This window comes from Sinohyriopsis cumingii, chromosome 1 (assembly GCF_028554795.1).
Source record: "Sinohyriopsis cumingii isolate HCF-2022 chromosome 1, ASM2855479v2, whole genome shotgun sequence".
Lineage (NCBI taxonomy): Eukaryota > Metazoa > Mollusca > Bivalvia > Unionida > Unionidae > Sinohyriopsis > Sinohyriopsis cumingii.
This window is the reverse complement of record NC_142961.1, coordinates 150995317-151018237: the sequence shown is the minus strand read 5'-3', so window position 1 is coordinate 151018237 and position 22921 is coordinate 150995317. Positions and strand designations below refer to the sequence as shown.

The following is a 22921-nucleotide window of genomic DNA, read 5'->3' as shown; positions in this document are numbered from 1 at the left end:
GTCAGCTTATCTGCGGGTCAAGGTCCAAGTCTGAAATTTTTAACGCATTTTTTCCTCGATTTCCAGTATTTATTGTTTCTGTCGATCACCGAAGATGAGATCACATGCCTAATGATGCCACATGGCTCATAAGATTTGTGCTGTCGTGAAGTGAAACAAATATTTTTTTTCTAACTTAAGTGGTAGGATAATGAATGAAAAACATGTTTTAACGTACTTCACATCTATTTGACAGATGTCCATCCACCAGAAAATGCAGCCATACGTGTTATTTGAGCTATGGTGGTACATGTATTTTCCAAAAGAACCGCCATATTAGTAATCTCCAGTCAAGTATTTAACCCTCAGCTAATCAGTAATCATTAAACTCTATGGTATCATACAAATGCACGCTAGCTTATTTCAGTGTAAATATGAAAAGAATCTATGTAAGAAAAAAAAGAATTACAATACTGAAGGTATATACGACAAACATTTTGATCGAGAGTAGAAATACATGTATGATAGTCTTAAAGGAACAATAGCGAGAGGCTCCATAGGGGTTTGTTGCGCGCACGCTTAGGAAGGGTAAATAACAGGGCAATATACGAGTCAGCGTGAATAATTGTAAAACAATATAATTTTTGGGATTTCTCTGACAGGGGTTTTAGAAGTAATCGGCAGCCACAGTTTATATACTACTGTTGTCTAGTTGTTTGTAAAGCAAAGTGGTGTGTTAGCGGTAGAATGTTGTACAATAGCTACCATATACTTAATCTGTGGTAAATGCGTCGGGGATAATAGGTTTGTTTTGTTTCACAATGCCAATGACTTTACTAATACATGCCAACTCTCAGATGCATTGTTTAATGAGATATGGTAGTGGACATGGTTTCTGCTCAAAGTTATAAACTGTCACAATACTTGAATAATGTCCACGCTGAAACCAATCACACAAATAAACAACAATGATAAATAAATTATCAAATACAATTTGATAACCAACCACACATGGAAATAATTACAGGATAAGGTATATAAATAGTATACTACTACCACTATATACAAGAGACCAGGTGCAATTCAATGCTTGTGCACACAAGACCAATGAAGTAAAAAAGGCCGCAAAGAAAATGAAAACAACACTGGCTGTGATACCAGGAGGTTTAACGTCAGTGTTACAACCTCCTGATGTCTGCCTTAACAAACCTTTTAAGGACAAGTTACGAAAGATGTGGGCAGAATGGGTTTGTTCAAGGGCTGTGAAAATGACAAAAGGCGAGAATTTAATGAGGCCAGACAACGATTTGGTCGCCAAGTCGGTAAAAGAAGCGTGGGACTCAGTTCCATCGGAAATGATTGCAAAATCATTCAGGAAGTGCTGTATCAGCAATGCCATGGATGGAACAGAGGATGATACTATATTTCAATCAGACAATGAAGAGGAGAACGAGAAGGAGAACGACACACTATCGGATGACCATGATGACAATGACGATGCATATGATGAAAGCACGCCTGTAACAGAAGCCGAGTTTCATGAACTGTTTGGCGAGTCTGATACAGAGCCAGATTTTGAAGGATTCTAAAAGTGATAGAACTTTTATAATTAATTAAATTTCCATTAAGACTCAACACTTTAGAATTATTTTTATTTCAACATATAAATTAGCTTTCTTACTTTCATTTTATTTAATAATGTGATTTGCCTAAATAAATGTATTCAGAACTCACTTTGTGCATCTTGTGATGTACCGGTAGTCTATAAATTATGGGTCGGCTTATACGCGGGTCACACACTTTATAACAGTTTTACCAATTCAGCTGGGGGGGTCGGCTTATACACGAACAGGCTTATACGCGAGTATATACTGTATGTTGTTTGTACTTGGACTTTACTTATAAACATGTATACATAATACACTGAGTGACAGCAAATCATGTGCCTTAGGTGGATTAAAGGATATAAATTAAAAGGTTAATGTGCAAATACTCACTCAAATACAAAAGAAGATCTACTGTCAATTGTGTGAAAGCCTTGAATACTCCAGGTAAAATGTCCTGAGAAAAAAAAAACAGCAAAGATTTATAATGATTTTAAACTACATCTCCAATTTCCAAAGTTTCAAAATTGTTGGTGATAATTTTAAACTGCATGTTTTGATTACTCGTATTTATCTGATGTTCCGCCATTGCAGTGAATTATCAACCACGTTTTCACTCCAGCAAAAGAAACTACTTAACTGCTAAGGAAATGTACATTCTCTGATAAGCGTATGAAATAAAATACATAGGTTAATAGAGAAAGGACCTTGTTATATAGGACCACATTTTCTTATAAAAAGCACATTCTTTTAGAAAGCCAAATATTTTTCTAGCTGGGAATCATCAAAAAGCTATTTGAGTTGGCATCATAAAATTTTGTTCTTCCTGTTTAGAAGTAGTACCCTCAACAAGAATATGCTCCCTTGTCAAAGGACACTGCTATGATACACAATCTGATCAAGGTTTACCCTTCAGAAGGCATGCATGGGTCAGTCATGCATGCCCTATATGTAAACATCGAGGTTTACCCTTCGAAAGGCATGCATGGGTCAGTCATGCATGCCCTATATGTAAACATCGAGGTTTACCCTTCAGAAGGCATGCATGGGTCAGTCATGCATGCTCTATATGTAAACATCATGGTTCACCCTTCGGAAGGCATGCATGGGTCAGTCATGCATGCTCTATATGTAAACATCATGGTTTACCCTTCAGAAGGCATGCATGGGTTAGTCATGCATGCCCTATATGTAAACATTGAGGTTTACCCTTCGGAAGGCATACATGGGTCAGTCATGCATGCCCTATAAGTAAACATCGAGGTTTACCCTTCAGAAGGCATGCATGGCTCAGTCACGCATGCCCTATATGTAAACATCGAGGTTTACCCTTCAGAAGGCATGCATGGGTCAGTCACGCATGTCCTATATGTAAACATTAAGGTTTACCCTTCAGAAGGCATGCATGGGTCAGTCATGCATGCCCTATATGTAAACAACACAACTGTACCTCACCTTTACAATTGGCTCCACATGAATCAGGACATTATTTAGTGGCGGGCTGATGTTCTGAAGCTTATCTGTGAAATTTTCATTCCACATTTTCTGTCACGTATACAGACTACATCATTTGATTTAATACTTCAATTCTGTATAGAGGATTTTCCATTCAAAAAATGATGATTACATGACAGTTTTAGCTGCTTTATCCTCTGCACTCTCCTTAACTTCAATCATGATGCTTTTGGCAGTCTACAGTACATTGTATTTTATTTATGTCGTATAAGACGTGTAATATCCACAGATTGTTAAATTTAAGATTCTTTAAGGTTTTCAGAGTGGAAAGTGAATCTGCAATGACAATGAAATGAGATTTTGTACAGGTTTAAATACAGTGCAATGATTTAACATGCATGTAACATTTGTTGTTAAGATGGAGACTGTTCAGTAGGGCTGGAGACGGTATCAGACGGTGTGTGCACTGCATTGAGGGCATAATACAAATATTTCTGACTTGTATTGATACAAATGTATTTAGAGGCTGTGATAAATGATTCAACTGAAATTAATGACAATGGGTACCTCCTGAGTTGTTTGGCTAATTAAACACAATAAATACATAAAAGTAATAATAATTTTAAAAAGAAAGGCTGACTTCAAAGTGACAAAAGTGAAATTAAAGCTGTCATGCTTTGCTAAAACCATGCAGCGATTGAAAAAACTACACCCATGATGGAAACCTGTACAGGCACAGTTATTTCAAGTCTTATCTATAGAAATTATTATATTTTACAGAAAACATTTAACATGTCTTAGTTAAAAAAACAGTAAAAATGAGAAACATTTAAATTACTGCAGTAATTTAGATGAATTTATTATCAATATTCATAACTGTGGTGGGGCCCCGAGTGGCCGAGTGGTCTAAAGCGCTCACCGTTCCGGATCACTGCCATCTCACCTCTGTCTGCGTGGGTTCGAGTCCAAGGCTCGGCTAGCGTGGGTACGTGGGAAAGCCTGCCAGTAGCTTCTCGTGGGTCGGTGGTTCTTCCCTGGGTTTTCCAGGGTTCTTCCTCCACCAGTTATACTGGCCGCCATGTATAGCCTATCTTGTGCTGAAAAATGGCGTTAAACCCTAGATCAACATCAACATAACTGTGGTAATGTTTTGAATAAGTAATAAATTAATAGTAATTAATCAAAAATGCAGGGAAGACTGCTTGAAAATGAGAACTGAATCCATTTTCTTTGCAAACTTGAGAAAACAGTTTATGCTTAAATTATCACAAGTCATGCTCACCTGTCTCTTGCAAAGAGTATCCTCTATCTCCTTCATCAGACTTAGTAGCTTCTCCTTTGGGATCCTTTTACCATTTAAAATTGCATCTTTAACTGTGTCCTGAAAAGCAAAAAAAAATTTACAAGCAAGATTGTGTTTGTAAAGTATGCATATCCCAACTGCAGACCCAATTAAAATATCTTAGATAATCTTCCAGACTTCCTTTAATGCAATAAATACCTCCATCATTATCAAGTTGCAGATTAGAAACTAAAATTCTTGAATTTTCAAACATATTCAATCCCATGAAATATTTGGAAAAAGAAATAAAATGTACAGAATCACCTGCCATAATGTGAATTCATTTAACTATAAATTTTAAATTGGTTTGCAAAGGGCATTTTCACAGAAGGCAGGTCATAAATATTTTGAAGTATTCTTCTAATGAATAGGGTGGTTGGACATCCTTTACAATATTCACAACTGCAGCCTGCCACCAGCTATTTTAAAAGACTTATTTTATTCAGCTTTATACCTTAAAAATTATAAAAATACAAACTTCAATTTTAAATTTAGTTGACAGTTTAAGGACAGGCAGCATCAATGAGAAATACATGGAAAAGATGAAAACTTTGCACATCTTCTTTCACATTTTCTTACCATATCATTTTCATGGCAACCAGTAATGAACGCAAAACTTGTGTCAGAAATTAATCAAACTGCTGTAGAATGTACATCAAATGAAGAAACACAGACAGGAGGAAGAAACTGGACTTTATTCACAATAGTACATTTTGTGCAGAAACAATTTTTTTATTTTTTAGCTGATGACCTTGACCCCTGACTATCCCAAATCAGTAGGCTTCTGCCTTACTCTAAGTGCAAGTCTTACGGGTCCTTGATGCTGAACAAAATTTATTGTGACAAAAGCTTTTTCTTCTTTTAGTCACAGCAATCTTGACTATTGACTCTTTGACCCCAAAATCACAGGCTTCTTTCTTTTTCTAAGTGCAAGCCAGCCACAAAGTTTGGTCTAGGTCTGTTTTTTAAAACTAACTATTTATTGTGCAGAAACCATGTTTATTCTTTCAGACACAGTGACCACACCCTTTGATCTTTAGACCCTAAAATTAAAAGGTTCCTAATTAAACCTATCCTTTTGGGACAAATTCTTCATTTCATACCTGTCACATGGGAAAGATTCTACTAATCTATATAACGCACCTTCAAATCAATGAGAACATCAGAAGGATGACGTATATCCTCACAGTGCTCTGTTGCACATCTGACATCTAGAAGTGGAGGGTCAGCAGAGGTCAGTACAAGGTCTCTCTGATCAGTTTTCTGTTGTAGCAGCATAGTTTTGTTCAATTTATCCAGCTCAGGCTGAAACTCATTCTGGAACATGCCTATCAATACAAAGTAAAAAAAACTCAATAATCTATCCTCTTTTGCAAACGATCAATCAAACAGCAAAAATTATTTTAGAAAAGTCAATAAAAAGCTTGGATTGGTAATCTGAAATTCAGTTTATATGACAGTTTTGGGTGGGTTTTTAAAAAGAATAGAAATTCCTAATAATCTGTTTCAAAACAACATGACTAGATTGTACAATGATGCCTTTTACATGTATTTCCATCCTCACAAGAAGCCTCTGTTTTTTTAAAGAGAATGTCATTATGCTTTCATTACAAAATTTAATATTAACATTTGGTGATTATTGTACATTTGAGATATTCATTACATATAAATGTCATATCTTGCTCAACTGCAAAATAAACGCAAAATCAACTCTGTCATTAAATTTGAAAATGTTTGATGCCTGTGACAATTTTTGTAATATACAGTATTCAAGAACTGTGATGCACAGTATCAGGGATATAGACTTGTTGAGAAACAATCCCTTCAGAAAGTGAAACATGCATAACTGGCTTATCTGAAGTACAAATGTAAGTACCACATATGGCATATGATATAGACATGTTGCGACCTTTTCCATATCAATGACTGTGACCTTTGAACCTGTCTTGGCTGTTGGTAAGGTACTGATGCAGGAAATAAATTCAACATATCTGTAGTGGTTTAAAAGTGACAGTATGAATAAGGAAACAAGTCACAGACTTAAGATGATGCCTGGTCATAATCTTGACCATGAGGGTTGGTGGGCATGGCATTAAATATTCAAACAGTATCAAGATATGCAACTGGTCAAACCTTCATTATAATATCAAATCTGGTTAAATATTTAAATTCCAGGAAGAGTTAAACTGTTCGTAACTGTTATGCATACCTTGAGGCAGAGATCTTGGTTATGGCCATGGAATGTGTCACACCATCTATATATGTTACATATTTGGATGATGTCTCATTAAAATATATTCAGTGGTTATAAAGCTATATTGCAGACAAGTCTACCGGTCACAAAATCCCATTTTTCCGGAATGTGTGCATGTATTTAGGCAAAGTTGAATGAAAATCTCTCTATTATAATGTTATGAATGAGCCCGGCAAGTCAATGCTAATGAACAATGCCACAACCAAATATGCATAACTTAAGAACGACGTTTAAATATGTTTCAAACTCAGATGAAATTTTCTTATTCAATATAAAGTTCAACCTTGATTACATTAATGTATCGGACAAGAAAATAATTTAGATCATCAAAACAGCAGGAAAATCATAATCAACCGCAAACCGCACTGCCAGCAGTGACCCAAGGCTTAAAAGGCAAATCAATCACTCATATGAGTGTTTCTCCTATAACTGCATACATAAATTTCGGTTTTAAAAAATGACTTGAAAATGCCACTGAAATTTACATATGAACTTTGATTCCTTCACATGAACCACAGAAGTGAAACCCAAGGATGACAAGATCCTGTTGATGGTTACCCTGAGGGCTTCAATAATTATAAATTTTTATGAATTTCCACTTAGCCGTTTAGGAGATGTGGTAACAGATGAAAGGTGTTTCAATATTCATCATAAACTAATTTGAGTCTGTTTCAGATAATGAAAATTTTCGCTAATTAAAGGAAATAACAACTCTGTACAAATACCATATCAAACTAGTAGTGCAAAGACAGTGTCTCAGTCACAAATTGTTAAAAGAAAATTCCACTTGTCTTCCATTTACTCAGTCTACCTCTCATTCCTAAGCTTTGACTAGAACCTATAAACTTTCAGCATTAAGCCCATGCAGTACCACTGTGATGTACACATTTCTTTCTGTCAAACCCAATGTAATAGACACCACTTTTAATTGCAAATGAATATACCATGATATTGAATTAGTCCATGTTAAAATCAACTTCTGGAATGGTTAGATATCTGCATCAAATATAATATTGCTCTATTCTAATTCAAAATTAGTGCATTATCTGTTTCAAAATCGAATAAAAAAGAATAAGAAAAAAACATAACATTTTAAACAATAATTCAAAGATTTGAAAATTTAATATAGGGCTTCCTGTGGAATAATGGGGAACACAGGAGTGACTTACCTGGATTGATGTGCTTGTTCATCCATGAAACAATTTTTTCCTCTGCCATGCAAGCAGATATTTTGACAGCAGTATCAATTACAACATCCAACTGATCATCTGGTAGTAGTAATTTCATCAAGTTAGGTATTCTGGACTGACAGTAGCTGAAATAAAGTGCCTCAAAATTTTATTCTACTTCTGCAACATGAAAACCAATTTCTCTTTTAGTAAAATACGTTTCTGTGATAATTTTTAACCATCATTATATATTATCAAACAGGCCCAGCCATCAAAAGTGAAAAAATACATTAACATATTTGGCTTTTTCAGCAATAATAATGTTAAAACACTGCTTAAATCAGATTAAAATAGTCTTCACTTAGACTGGCACCAAATCCTGACATTTTTCAGTTACTACCTGCGCAGAAATGCATGCTTTTCAATGGATGTAACTAACTGCAGCATAGCTGCCAACCTTCCAGGCTCACAATTAGTGAAAATAGGGATAAAAAGTTGTGAATCTGGACATGAATTAGTGAAAAATACCATGATAATAACTCCATCCACTCTGACTGTCAATACTACATTATATCAAGATCGCAATATAAAACTAAAACACTACATATATGCAGAAATGTTTATTTATCAAGACATGATACTGTGGCAGACCTGAACTTCCTCAACTGCTTGAATGTAAATTTGTTTTCTAAACCAGTTCAGACTTCTTGCCTGCTGGTTGATCTTGGTGACTAAAATTGCTGACAAATTTTCTGCAGCTAAGGAGGCCCTAAAGTCTGTCTTATTTTTCCTCACTAGAGAAAATACTCGTTCGCTGTCACTGTTGCTGTGAGGAATGCACAGGAGCTGCAGCACTTGGTTCTTCCACAGGAAAATTTGGAAGCGATTTTCGAGTCCGGGAACATTTGTCGGAACAAATGTTTAGCATGGTCTCCAGCTGATAAAGGTTCGACAAGAAAACTCACAAATAATGCTTCAGCATTGGTAGCATGCAGGTCTTCCGCCGATGGCTTAAAATATTCCAGAGCTGAAATCTGCGAATTCTTAATTTTCCCAATTTCTACGTGTTGTTTTTGCAACCGATGTGCTTTCTCACATCGTCTCTGTCATGGCACACTGAGTGCAAAAAGCATGATGAATATCAATGTTTAATGGCAGAATGCACGGCCAATTTTTGATATATTCCAAATTAAACTTCACTTTTTGAGCAATACATTTCTTTTTCCTTGGTGGTGAAGACATTTTCAAGATGTTAATTGCGATACTAATGGTAACTCAAATCAGTGTTGGTGATGCATGTGCTGAGCAAAATTTCGGTTAGGCTCCAGTTTCTCTCAAAAGCATTTGTAAAACTACTCTTATACATATAGATTAAAATAGGCTACAATGCTTGCTACCAGGCCAACTGTACTAATTGGCTGTAGATCTACTAATATCGCGACCAGCAGTACCGGACCGTTTTGGCAATCGTGAATATCACAACTAGTACTTAATGGGAAATCGGTTATTTTATTAAGGGCTGTTCCAGTAAAACATATATCCCCCCACCCCGGGGACGGCACTTCAAAAAACTTCTGTAGGAGGTTGTGTTTCGAACTATTTTAATTCTGACAGTGGAAGGTTGGTTAGGAAAATCACTTCTGTTGTGGGTTGTGCTAACAAAATGAGAAATCGCTGGTGGGTTTGTCAGAAAGAAGAAAAAAAAAAAAAACCGAATATATATTTAAAATCGCAGCTACCCCCCTCCTAGCGGTCTAACGTGAATAAAACATTGAGTCGGAAAATGATGCCAGTACACGTACTTTGTACGAATTCGCGTACTTTTAAAGTAGTGATACGTGTTCGGCAAATTACGTAAACGCCGCGGATATCAAAAATGTTCTTTGCACAGTATGCAATTTTTATTAAACTTTTAACTTTAACTTAAAAAATGCATTTCGCGACGTAATTCGCACTGCCGCAGCTGTCTCACACCGCTTGATGCGACATCCAGATATCTGGATACTTCAGTTCGACATGAATGACTGTTAAACGAAATTTGATTCGTTCATTGGCCCTGGAACAGGCATTTTATGGAGTTTTAGCCTTACTTTCATTGTGGAAGTTTTACAAATGCGTGTTTCCAATAAGGGCCACACAGGAAACCAAAATGGTTGAATCACAACACGGTTTGTCTTCAGACGACGTTTTTCAGTCGGCATATACTGGCTGATGATAGCTATGATGACAATGAATTTCATGTATATCGGTCTGTTGGACATTGGAAAAATGTCACTAGAAATACCAGTGTGTGATTTTGAGCCCAAAATCAATGTTGAGTGCGATGTACGTGTTGGATGGACAATATGCCGGTTATATTTTTTAAATATACCCATGTCTAAACAAGCAGACTATGGGAATGTTGGACTTAAAACCCTAATACAGCATTATGGAAGAGAAAAATCTGGCATAAGAGGCAGCAAAACACTGATTCAAGAAAGTGAATCTTTGGCAGGGTTCATGTTAGCGAAAACTGACAGAGGTCTCAGAAACGCTTATAATCACGCGTATTTGGACGCCACTTTTTTATTTAGGCGGGCGGTAAAATTCAAATACTTGTCAGTCCTGCTTCAGTCACTTGCATAGTGGGGAAAATGTGTTGATCAGTTAGCTGTGATGATATTTACAGTGACAGAATTTTGTGGTTGAAAGCCCCCCCACCGTCGTCACCATTTTAAGAGTACATCAAAAGAACATGCTGCAACAGCTAATCGGCGAGATCAAAGGCTTTGACTGGCAGCTGGGTGGGAAAATCTACTGATGTTTACAGTGCTTGAATTTAGAGGCAGAAATACCCAGAGATGTACATCTGGTCATTTATAACAGTACATCAAATAAACAACTTTAGCTTTCATTCTTGTGTTCATTTCCGAGTGTAACGGAATAAGCAGTGCACATGACCTCGGAATCATGACATGTTGAGACATCGACTTTAATGAGTATTTTGGGGTTCAACGGCAAACTGACGAAGATTGTGAGATTCAGGAGAGGGCTAAAGTTGCTAGAACTGATAATTTGAAAGGGACATTAGCCAACTGTATGAAAGTGTGATGCCTAGCTTAGTGCTTTGAATAAGACCTTCCTTGGATCGAACAAATTCAGACTCACTCTGATGGACAAGCAAGAGCTATGTCAGTGTTATAAAGAATGAAGAAATTAAACTCTATGGCAACCAATAGTTACTATAATTGCATAGTTTTCTAAGAGGGGACTGCAACTTTTCCTGATGGGACTCATATTTTTACCAAAATGGGAGCCATGGACTCTTAGTTTTAAAATCCTAACAAGACCCCTGGTTCAAAACTTTTCTTTCTGGGAAAGAGATATCCAAGAGAGAATGCCCATGGGGCCATACATGTGAGATGTTGAAAACTGCACAACAATAAAGAACAGTAACTTGTTCAAGCTAGTTATGAATATGCGTTTCAGACAGCAGGCAATGAAAGGAGTTCACAGCACAGAATGATATTTGTACATCGAGAAGGAGGATCATATTAAATTCAGAAACAATTAACAGATTAATGCTCATAAGGATCATCAGAGAATCCCCATACAACATAATTAAGTGTGTGTAGATCTCAAGTTGACAGAACCACTGAGCAACAAAAGAATAAAAAGACAAACTTTTGTATCATATGCAGATGTATGACCAAATGATGTACATGCTCTCTGTGTGCAAAAATTAAATGACATTAAACATAAGAGACTGACTGATCTGTGTAAACTCAAAGCAAGATGGATAAAATTTGACCTGTTTATGTTCGGTTCTTCCATATATATAGATCATGGTGGTATTTTCTGCAGACCTTTTGGCACTTAGTTCCAAGCCATCATTTGGTATTTGTATTGCAAAATGGATAACTAAAAAAGTATATTATCTAGTACAATACATTTTTAAGCAGTATCATTAACTGATGATGAAATTGATGAAAAAATAAATACTTTATGTCATTCTGATATATGGATTCTTTACTACACTACTAATCTGTTCATCCTGATTCTTTTCTTTTTTTTACCAAATCCTTTAGTCTTACTGGTACCAGTGCTTTTAATAAAATTGTAACTTCTATTTTCTCGCAATCTAAATATTTATAATGATGTGTTATTGTCAAAAGGTAAAATGTGCTTAGTGTTGTAAAATCTAAAACTATTAATTAGCAAGGGACTAAAGTAAAAAGTGGACAGAAATTATTGCCATATTACAGTGCTGTTAGAAACAACAGAATAGTTGTACAAAATGTATTTTGCACAAAGTTGTGGAACTAGCACTCATATTGTCACCACATATTCTACTTAAATAATTATATCATTATTTCTGTATATTCCTATCAGTATTTTCCCAGTGGTAGTAATTTTCTGATCTGATCATTTGTTGTACAATTTTTACACATCAAGAATTCTCACCGTATCATTAAAAAACAATGTAATCTGCACCAAATTGAGTTGTTTGAGAAGAAATTAATTTTTTTTAACCCAAAAATCACTGAAGCTACGAGTTCTTGCATTAAAGTCTCACATTAAATAACATTTGAAGCAGCCACGATAGTAGTTTAGGATGCAACTGTACCAATTTCACCTTTGGTATATCCAAATCTTGAATGTGATGGAGGAACATAGCTCCAAAATAAACCAATATTAGAGCCTGTTCATTGACTATGAATCAAGTATCCGAGTCCAACTGAATTGCTAGAAATTTGTTAATTCTTTTGACAACATCATAATTAGCTGTCAAATATGGAGTAAGCCTATAGTCTTTATGCCATCCCAGCCAAGACCCCACCACAACCACGTGACCATGCCCAATGACCTCACAGTAATAATAGCTATACAACTAGAGATGACATCTCTTTGAGAATTTTGATTTCAGTAGAGCTGTAACAGAGTGGAACAGTAAGAAAGAGTGACAGATATTTAAGTGTTAGGGAGATATTTAACAATGGCTATTCCCACCACCACCACTTCCTCATTGGAGATCACACACACACACAAAACTTAAGAGTACATCCTGAAATCATGGCATCATCCATGCAGGAGATACTTGACTATTCAATTTTATTGGTCTCTGGTTATCCCATGGTATTTCTGTTACTTGAACATTATCTTACAGTGTGTCCATTCAGCATGGTTGAAAAAGGCTTACAACCATCGAGTTGTTCAAGGACTCCCATTACTACAGATGTGAAAGAACGAGAACCATACTATAAATCAGTGAAGATGAAATAGAGTATATATGTGTTTGACTGTCCCTGAATGGTTGATAATGAAAAGTAAGATTTTAGTAAAAAATATCTTTTGAGAGCTTGTCCTACATGTAACTGAAAAAAGTGAGGGACATTGTTTTATTAACATAATTTCCATCCCTTTACAGACCTGAGTTTGGATGACTCATTACTGAAATCAGCAGCTGACTCTTTGGTGCAATATTGAAAGCACACATTTCAAATTTGTATAGATCCAGAAAATGGTGCGGCTGTTACGGGTTTTTTCTTCACAAAAGCTGTCATCATAGATGTGTCTATACTGATATAAACTTGATCATGAGCACTCAAAATTTTAAGTTACTAAATTTTAATATTGTGGTGTTTGCACAAATTTACAGTGGGAACTGAATTAGTGCAGAGTCCTGAACTCTTGAGTTTTGTGCAGAAATATGGAATCCAAGCAGAATATATCCAGAAATGTAGAGGTTTTTAATCTTGAATTTAGTTTCTCCATTGTGTTTCACACTGATATGCATATTCACAGAACATTTGTATAGCAGTAGGAAAAGTAAGTGAGAAATTTAGATACTTATCATAAACAAGACAAACAGTATGTGGGGGGAGAAGATCATTAGAACAGGCTGGAATGGAGAAGTATAATAAAAACAATAATGAGTAGAAGTGTGCCTCCTTTTTTATGTGTGCAACATTATTTTCTTAGCTTCAGTAACAAATTTCATCAAAAGGAAGACAATAAAGGGTGTACAGTTAACTAAACCAATATGAATTTAGCTACTTAAAAGCTGTATCAAATTGATTTTAACCTTCTGGTCTGTTTCTGTCCATTCTGGTGATATGTCCACTGAATCAGTATGGTTGGAAAAAATATTTGGCAAATTTAAAAAATTAAAAATCTTTTGGCAGATTATGATTATACCCTACTTCTGCCTGAGAGATGTGAATAATTTTTTTTCTTGGTTTGTTGATTGTGGTTGCTGCTCAGTTCAAATGCATCACTGAAAAACATTGATGCATTCTCATACTTTGTTACAAATATTTATTACAGACACATATCATCAGATATTGGTGAATATAGCTTGAATAAGTTATAACAGTTCTAGCTGGAACAATGAACATTGTTAAGAGAAAATTTAAGTGAGTTAAAATGTAAACTTTTCGGCAGTGTGTGATGCAGGATTGCTCAAGACTTTTCCATCTCATATGCTCACTATGAAAAATCCATTTGCACCAACTGATGATGACTTTTAGGTAACTATCAGAAAGGCATAATTGACGATATTCTATAGTCTACAAAAATTACTTGAGTCAAAAGTTGTAAACTCGTACAGATGTGGCAAAAATGATTAACTAGTACCTTTGCTGCTGTTGCTACAGTTTATTAGTTGTTTGATTCTGTGTGGTTTGATTTTGGGTTTTTTGGTGATTTTTTTACAATATATTAGGTGGAGGAAGGACCCAGAAAGACCACCAACCTAAATTGGATGATCTGTGACACAAACTTACTCTGTGAGATGTTTAAGTGATGTAAAAGCAAGCACCTTAGTATGCTTGGGCACATGGAGCCTCTGTTGATTTGACGTTCATCTCCAACAGCTGAAGTCATTTAGACATGAGCTCTCGGGGTTTCAGTTGATCAGTATGGCCTTTACACCATTTTGAGATCAAGAGAATCTATATATGGCAGACAGTTTTACTGCTGAAGAAAATCCAAGTCCTTTTGAGACGCCAAACACCACTTATGTAGAACCACTGACCTTCCACAAGTAACTGGCAACATTCTCATTAGCACATTGGAGGCAAGTAATCACATGACAGGCATCTTGTACCACTGCCATGGAAGCCCCTCAGATCTGTATCACAAGACAAGCATCTTATACCACTCTGCCATGAAAGCCCCTCAGGCCACAGGTATAAGTCTCATTTGAAAGACTAGAAGTGGGAGATAGAACCTGTGACAACTGGATTGAAAGTACATAATGTTACTGCTAGGCCATCAGTGATGATGATACTGTTGATAATGCAGTTAACTGCAATAACATTGATTTTATAAGTGCTCTGGGAAAAATGATTCCTTGACTTTCATCCATTTTTTTTAAATCTATGATATAAAAATGTTTGACTTGCTATATTTTGTTATAACTTTATATTAGTCTTGCAACAAGGCATAAAAATAAGACATCGGTAACTGAAAAAAGATGTTCTTACAGGAAATGATACAGTGTAAAAGTAGACAAATGATGCAACATCACTTCCACAGGCATCATTGTTTTTTTTCTCTGACAAATCATAAAAGTTTACCAAAACATTTATTGGAAAAAATAATAACAATGAATCATAGAATCTGATCACACATTTAAAGCAATACAAGATTTAACTATTATTCTAAACAAAAGCAGCATGCCTGAGAACCAAGAAAAATAGCAAGACACAGTGATCACTTTAGGAAACACAGAGTTTAGTAAGGATACAAATTCATGATTTCTGTATTAGAATGGAAATATCTATTATAAAATCTGTATTCATGGATGTTAAATTAGTAGGTATTAAGGGACTGATCAATGACATCTACAAATAATAAGCCACCAAGAAAATCTGTGATTTCACAGTATCAGAGACATACTTGGCTGACAAAAAAACAAACAAAAGGACAAAAGACTGATTATAATGAGTGAATATAAATAAAAATATGCAGTAGATTATATGATGTATATGAATTCAGTAGATTACCTCCAGCCAGCTGTCATTGAGATCGCTTCTGTCCCCAACCCAATATTAAAATCGCTTCTACTGCCCACTAACCCATAGCCAGAAATTATGTTAAAAAATATACTTCTGTAGGGGGCAGTGTTTCTCGATTAAAACACATCTGACGGTGGATGATAATTTTTTAAAATTGCTTCTGTTGTGGGTTGGTTGAATTTGAAAATGCCTTCCCCCCGGGGGATATATGTTTTACTGGAACAGCTCTAAAGATTTTAAAAAACTGAGAATTGGAAAATTCGTGAATTTTTGGCTTGCAGTGTGAATCCGTGAATTGCTGAAAAAGTCGTGAAATTCACGCCGAATTCGTGAGGGTTGCCAGCTATGCTGCAGGATGGGCTTTGGAAGGGCCATTCCATGAATGTAACTGCAGGAAGGGATTTGGAAGGACTATTCCATGAATTTGACTGCAGGAAGGGCTTTGGAAAGGCTATGCCATGGATGTAACCGCTTGAAGGGTTTTGGAAGGGCTATTCCATGGACATAACTGCTAGAAGGGCTATCCCATGGACGTAACTGCAGGAAGGGCTTTGTAATGGACATTCAATGAATTTAACTGGAAGAAGGGCTTTGCAAGGGCCATTCCATGGATGTAACTGAAAGAAAGGCTTTGTAACAGCTATTCATTAAGTTTAACTGTAAGAAGGTCTTTTGAAGGGCTATTCCATGAATGTAACTGCAGGAAGGGCTTTGGAAAGTGTACCCATATTATGAGGTAATTACTGAAGAAACATATTTTGCTTTTTAAAAAATGCTAGTTTCTTCATCAGATTTCTATATCACTTGTATTATACCCTCCAAACTTGCTAACATCAATATCCAAGACAGCTTCCAAGTTAAATCCATCAAACTCTTCTTTATCGCTCATGTTAAAAACTTCAAACTTACTATTATCTTAACCTGAATCCATATCCGTTCACCTCAACTACACTTGTCTCTTTAAAGTAAAGAAAAGCCCTTCCCTTGTGTCCAGTTCTACCATACTATGTTACAAATTTGTATCAAAATGTTAAGTAGAGAGTCCTCTCATTGGTCATAATAATCAAACTTAGGTCTACTTTTAATCAATCAAAGTTCAACTAACACAATGGTCATCTACACATGCAGCACAAGGATTTGATGCACCATATTTGCAAAATGTCTTTGGACAAGATAAAAATAAATAAATTCCATGTTCCATAACTTGTGGTTAAACTTTATGTTACCTAGATATAACAAAATATTCACCTACAATGAGAACAGTTAAATTCAGTGAGAAAATAGATGGAGTATAGTTTCCATGTGGTGAGAAAACTCCTTGGATCACTCCGAAATGAACACAGAATGGAAGGTAATTGTGAACAAGAATGAGTAGGATTCAGAGTCAATCCCTCCTATCCAAGGATTTACTAATCTCATCTGTCTTCTGTATTGGAATGCAAAGGATGTTTAAGCCCTTTTTAGTTATAAAACAAGTAAAAGACAGACATGGTTAACATCCATTTTCATTTGGAATAAGCGGATTTGTAAGGGTGTGGAAGGTGTTGTAAGGTATGTGAAGAAGAAAATGTAAATAAAGTGCTTGCATTCATTAACAGATATTACTGGCATGTTTATGTACATGTATGAATGCATGTATCTACATCAGTAAAAGGATAAATTTTGTATTTTCTTAAATATTTATACTGAATCCTTGAGGAAGATGTTTGACATATAATATTGCCACTGTATAAGGAAAAGTCTAAATTAATTTGTACATCAGAGTATTTTTAATACATGTGAAACAAATTAATCATTACCTTCCACACTCTTTAAATGCTGAGTTCTTCACAAGCAGACATTGCTCTTGTGCAATCTTACTGATTTCAAATATCATGCGATCCTACAGGAAGAAAACATAGAACATTACAGGGACTCTTTCATACATAATAAATTTCCTTTTATCTCAATTTCATTTAAATAACCATTTCAGATGTTTCTCCTAGGAGTCAATACAGACTGAGGATGACAAAAAGCCTATTTTAATTATAAAAAACAACACAATATCAAATGCCAAATATAATGTGCCATCCTACTTGACCAGAGCTAATTTAAGATCTTATTTGTGTTTAAGTGGTGCCCTCTGACAAGGATCTTCAATAATACTGAATAATGTGGAATTTATTCAACTAGTTTTACTAAAAAAGTTGATAATAACTCAACTGCTGATAATCATAAATGTAATGGATGTGGTTCATATTTAAAATTATGCATGTTGCTCCATCAATGTCCCCAATTTACCCATGACTATAATAGTTCTGATTTTCATCACTATTTACGTACCCACATACAGTTTTCCAAATTTTTTTCCATTTTTTGGGGATTGAATGGTTTCTTAAGTTCATTTTTTGTTTGGATTTTTGTGGGGAAGTGGAGACCTAAGACGCTAGTTTTATTTTCTCTCTTTATTTTACGAAGTTCAATTAAAGTGAATTTTTCTGATAACATGACTACAAGTGAAGTAATAAGGTTCATTTTGGTATACTCTTTTTTGGAAAGTATCTTTATTACTTTTAGTCACTTGTACATGAAACATTCCTTTAAAGGCAACACAAGTACGCATAAAATATTTGCTTATCCATAATATGGATTCAACCAGTGGCAACAGAAGAAATTTTGCATACCGCCCCCCCCCCCATATCCCCGAAAGGCAAAATTTAAATTTTTGAGCCCACTCCTAATTTTAAAAAAAGTTGCTTGACAGTAATTTGGGGAATCTTTGCAGTTTCTGGGTTGCTTAGTCATACCACTGGCTTCAATTCCTGAGTAATAAAAATTACAAACAACAAATATTGATGGTATCAAAAATGGAAAACAAACAATTGTCTGTATCATGAATAGATCATTAGATATCTCCACTAAATAACCTCTAAAAGAACTATATATATAAAAAAACGAATCGCTGTCTGATTCACCTTAACTGTATCATCAAGGGACAAGTAATGATACAAATTTCACCTCTGACCACAAAGCACAGTAACGTAAAATTCAAAGTACTAATTCCCATCTACTTGATTACATCCAGAGTTGGCATAATGAAACATTGGGTCATTTTTCTTTGCTTTCATGAATTATATAGTCGAGATGGATCAAGTGACAAAATTTGCATATCAAACATATCCAAGCTTGTGTTTGAACTATTTAACGCAAGAGGGAACATTAATCATTATATAGGATCAATGGAAAATATTTTATGCTTTTATTTTTCTATTAAGGCATTGACTTTACACCAAAATTTTATTTTCTTGTTTTTTAAATGAGTGAAATGTAAAGTACTGTCCGATCACAGACTAGCCTTGGGATGAATATGAAGTTTCAGGAACAAATTACCCTGTCCTGACTAATATAAAGCAAAATCAAACTTTATCTTATTTCAAAATAGTTCAAATGTCATTTCAACTGCATGCAATAAAAGTATGTCCTGATGTCAGGACATTTCAATATGAAATAAGACCAAATCACAAGATGCTGTGGCAGCCAATGATATAGTCACTTGAATAATTATTGTTACTATTGTGACTTAGATCTGGGCCATATCAATTTATGAAAACTGTCAGACCGCCATTGTCCTTCTGATAAATATGATTCATTAGAACATCTTCATTTTCATATTTGGTTAAATCACTAACAGATACCTAACATGGCAATTATGCAAGATAAAAAGGTATACCATACCTTCATTTTACCTGTGGAAGAACCTTCAGATTTAGGGAGGAGAACCTCCACTAATTTTTCTTTACCCTCTGCAATCGAAAGCTGCAGCCAAGTGAAGCGAAATTTCTTGATGAAGTTGGATGCAGTCCTGTCAGCTACAAACTCGACAACTCTCTTTAAGGAAGCTGGGTGATTGTGGAAAAAGTTTTCTTCCATTTGGAGCTAAAGATTTCATGGGAAACATTAAGATAATGATGACAACATCACATATACTCTTTTAAGAAGGTAGATCAACAACAATACTGAATGAATTTCAACCACAAAATTGTGTTAATGTAATTCCTTAAGTTAAAACGAGCATTCTGAGGAACACTACATCTCCCATTTGAACAGAATTATGATTAATGTGTCATGACTTTCGTAAACTTAAGCACAAAATCTTAATCTCTGAACACTGCTTATGATCATTCCCACCTCTGCAAGCACAAAATACACACATCTCATTATCCAAGGCCAAAACTTTTTAGTGTGCACTGAACATTAGGCAGTCAAACCTGTCTTAAAGGTCACCTCTATTAATCAATTACCTGGCCTGGTAATTGATAAATAGTGGTTAACTTAAGCAGCCACCACAAGAAGCTAGAAAAGTTGCTTTTAAGATTCATGTATGCATACACATTAATTTTGTACAAAGTCAATCAACTGGGACCTCAAGTACTGTATTTACTCACTTATATGTCAATCCAACTGCAAAACAGAAGCAGAACTCCCATTGCATAATGCACACACACATCCAGGTCTATGCAGTTTGTTAAGACTAATCAGTAGAGCAAACAACACAGACCCTGACCTACCGGTGCATTATGTGACAGCTGATCTGGGTCAATGATCTCTGTAGTTGGATCCAATTTGTATGCGAGTACATGGGTATGTAGTCCCTGCTGACTTTGTATGAAATTATCTTTTAAGCAGACACCCATCTTAAAAGACATCTTGTTGTGGATGCATAATACATGCACTTATTTTATAAACCTGAAAAGAAAATGTCTTGCTTGGGTCAGTGAGACACATGCATATCATTTTTTGATAACTGTAATTACTCTGTATCACTGAGAAGAAAATGACTTGGGTGTGTACATAGTGAGACATGTGATAGCATTTTTGATAATCATACTTATTTGAGTCTGTTGATAGTGAGACACATGCATATAATTTTTTTTAACTGCACTTATCTTGTAAAGCTAGGAACAAAAGAGAGATTTTAAATAAATAACCTGTAGTCTTTAACACAGGTACTGGAAATAGTATTCTAAATGAAGCCCTTAATAAAGATACTGGAAATAGACAAAGCCCTTTCAAAAGATCACACTGAATCACATGGGTAAATAAGAAGAGACCAACCTGCAACTGTTTCTCATTTACACCCTTAACTGGCTGAAAATCAGCAGAAACCGGGGTGATTTTCTTAATTGTGGATGCTTTACTGTTACTTCCCACTGCAAACTCCACAAGAAGCATCTTAATTTCTCCTGAAATCATACCATGAAAGGAATGTTAATAGTCCTTAATACAGCTAACAGAAATAAAATTTTGTGCAGAAACTATTCTTTTCCTTTTCATCATCATGACCATGACCTTTGACCTTTTGACCCAGAAATCAAAAGGATTTTCCCTTAACTAAATACAACATTTACAAAGTCTGGATCAGATCTGTGATGTAGAACTAATGTTATTATGCAGAACCATTTTACTGCTTTCAATCACTGACCTTGACATTTGACCTAGAACCCAACAGCAACAGCCTTCTTCCTTACCCAAAGTGCAAGCTTTCCACAAAGTTTGGACTAACTATGTCATGTGGAACTAATGTTATTGTTAAGACACGATTTTTGTTTTCTTTGTCAGTGACTTTTAACATTGGCCTTTTGAACCAGAAAGCAACAAGGTTCCTCCTTACAAAAAATGCAAGTCATCCAAGTTTAGCAACCATTGAAAACCAAAGCTATTGTGCAGAAATCATTTGTCTTCTTTCAGTCACTGGCCATGATATTTGATCTTTTGAGATCAAAATCAATAGGGTTCTTTCTTACCCCACATGCAAGTCACCCACAAAGTTTGGTAATTGCAGACTTAAGTTATTGTGTGGACAGATTTCTGCTTTGTCAGTAACCTTGACTTTTGTACACTTAAATCCATAGGATTCTTCCTTACCACAAGTGCAAGCAAAGATTGTGAACAGTAAATGATGAACAACTGTAGTTTTTGTGCAGATACCAAATTGGGAACAGCTGGACAATACTGGTGCATAAAAATGAAGCATTTAAATGGATTTAAGTGAGTTGGGCCCAATATCGTTCACCTAGTTAGCTGACACTGTGAATGCAAATTCACACATACTGAAATTGGAGAAGTAAAAAAAAACTTGGAGTACATAGTTGTAACATTATCTATTAATGTTGGTGTCATTTATCTTCCTTTCCAGGACCATACATGTCTTGAATCATTTATTCAGCATAAAAAGTACAAATTCATTTATACAAACAACATTGTCCCCTGAATTTCCCCAAACACCCACCCACCCACCCATTGGGCTCCTATTCACAACTTAGAAATTGTTCACAACCTAACAGCAAATTTATTATTACCGGGCATTACAAGGGGAGTTAATCATGCCCAAGAAGTCATAACTTGGACACCTTTGTAATCTCCACCCTAAGTAGCTGTTAAGGTACTGGACCATAAAGATGCAAGTTTGATTCCTATCATCTGATACCCAATATTTCTCAAGATCTTTGGCAAGGTTATGGGTTTTATTGCTCTCACGAATTAAGTCTGTAAGTGTTTCAGGTCATAATGTTGGGTTATATTTTTTAAAATTATCTAAAGATATAAATACAAAATATAAATTAAAATAATTTATGAATAATGGCATAGAATACATTATATGCCTTTAAAAAAATGCACAGTACATGTGATAACATATTAATGAAGAATGTTTCAGGCATTCAAGCAATACTTGTAACTGTCAAACGCCATTTAGCCAAACATATCAAACTTGCTATAAAATACTGAAGAATTTTAAATGTGCTCAAACTTACGGCAATAATTGCAAACAAGCTGTTACTTCTATGTTTTTAAAAATAATTCTGTTCTATTTAAAGTAAAAGCTTTTTTCTTGCAAAAATTAAATATCTAAAAAAATCACAACATGATACTTTAATTTGTGTACATCCCAGACACTTTTAGTTGTACAGCACTGATGCTACTCTGCATTATCAGTCAATTGCCACATAGCTTCTTTTTGTCCTTAGTATAAATCTATTCAATCAAAAGATTGAAAAAATTCATTGGTATTTGAAAGATAGTCTTGTAAATGCAACTGTATACTATCAAACTTTGAATGTTACTTCTTATATTATAATTTT

General features: G+C 35.2%; 1 protein-coding gene across 2 annotated transcripts in view; it reads right to left on the bottom strand.

The window, feature by feature from the left end:
* Nucleotides 1-22921, bottom strand: part of LOC149808155 (codanin-1-like) — a 107338-nt gene that overhangs the window by 12398 nt on the left and 72019 nt on the right. For both annotated transcript variants that reach the window (XM_089973947.1, XM_089973955.1), the window contains exons 17-23: nt 20898-21025; nt 19518-19718; nt 17603-17685; nt 7804-7949; nt 5524-5708; nt 4321-4419; nt 1977-2040 (exon numbers count right to left, since the gene is read on the bottom strand). In XM_089973947.1, the coding sequence (XP_089830073.1) occupies nt 1977-2040; nt 4321-4419; nt 5524-5708; nt 7804-7949; nt 17603-17685; nt 19518-19718; nt 20898-21025 (906 nt within the window). The remainder of the gene's footprint in view (nt 1-1976; nt 2041-4320; nt 4420-5523; nt 5709-7803; nt 7950-17602; nt 17686-19517; nt 19719-20897; nt 21026-22921) is intronic.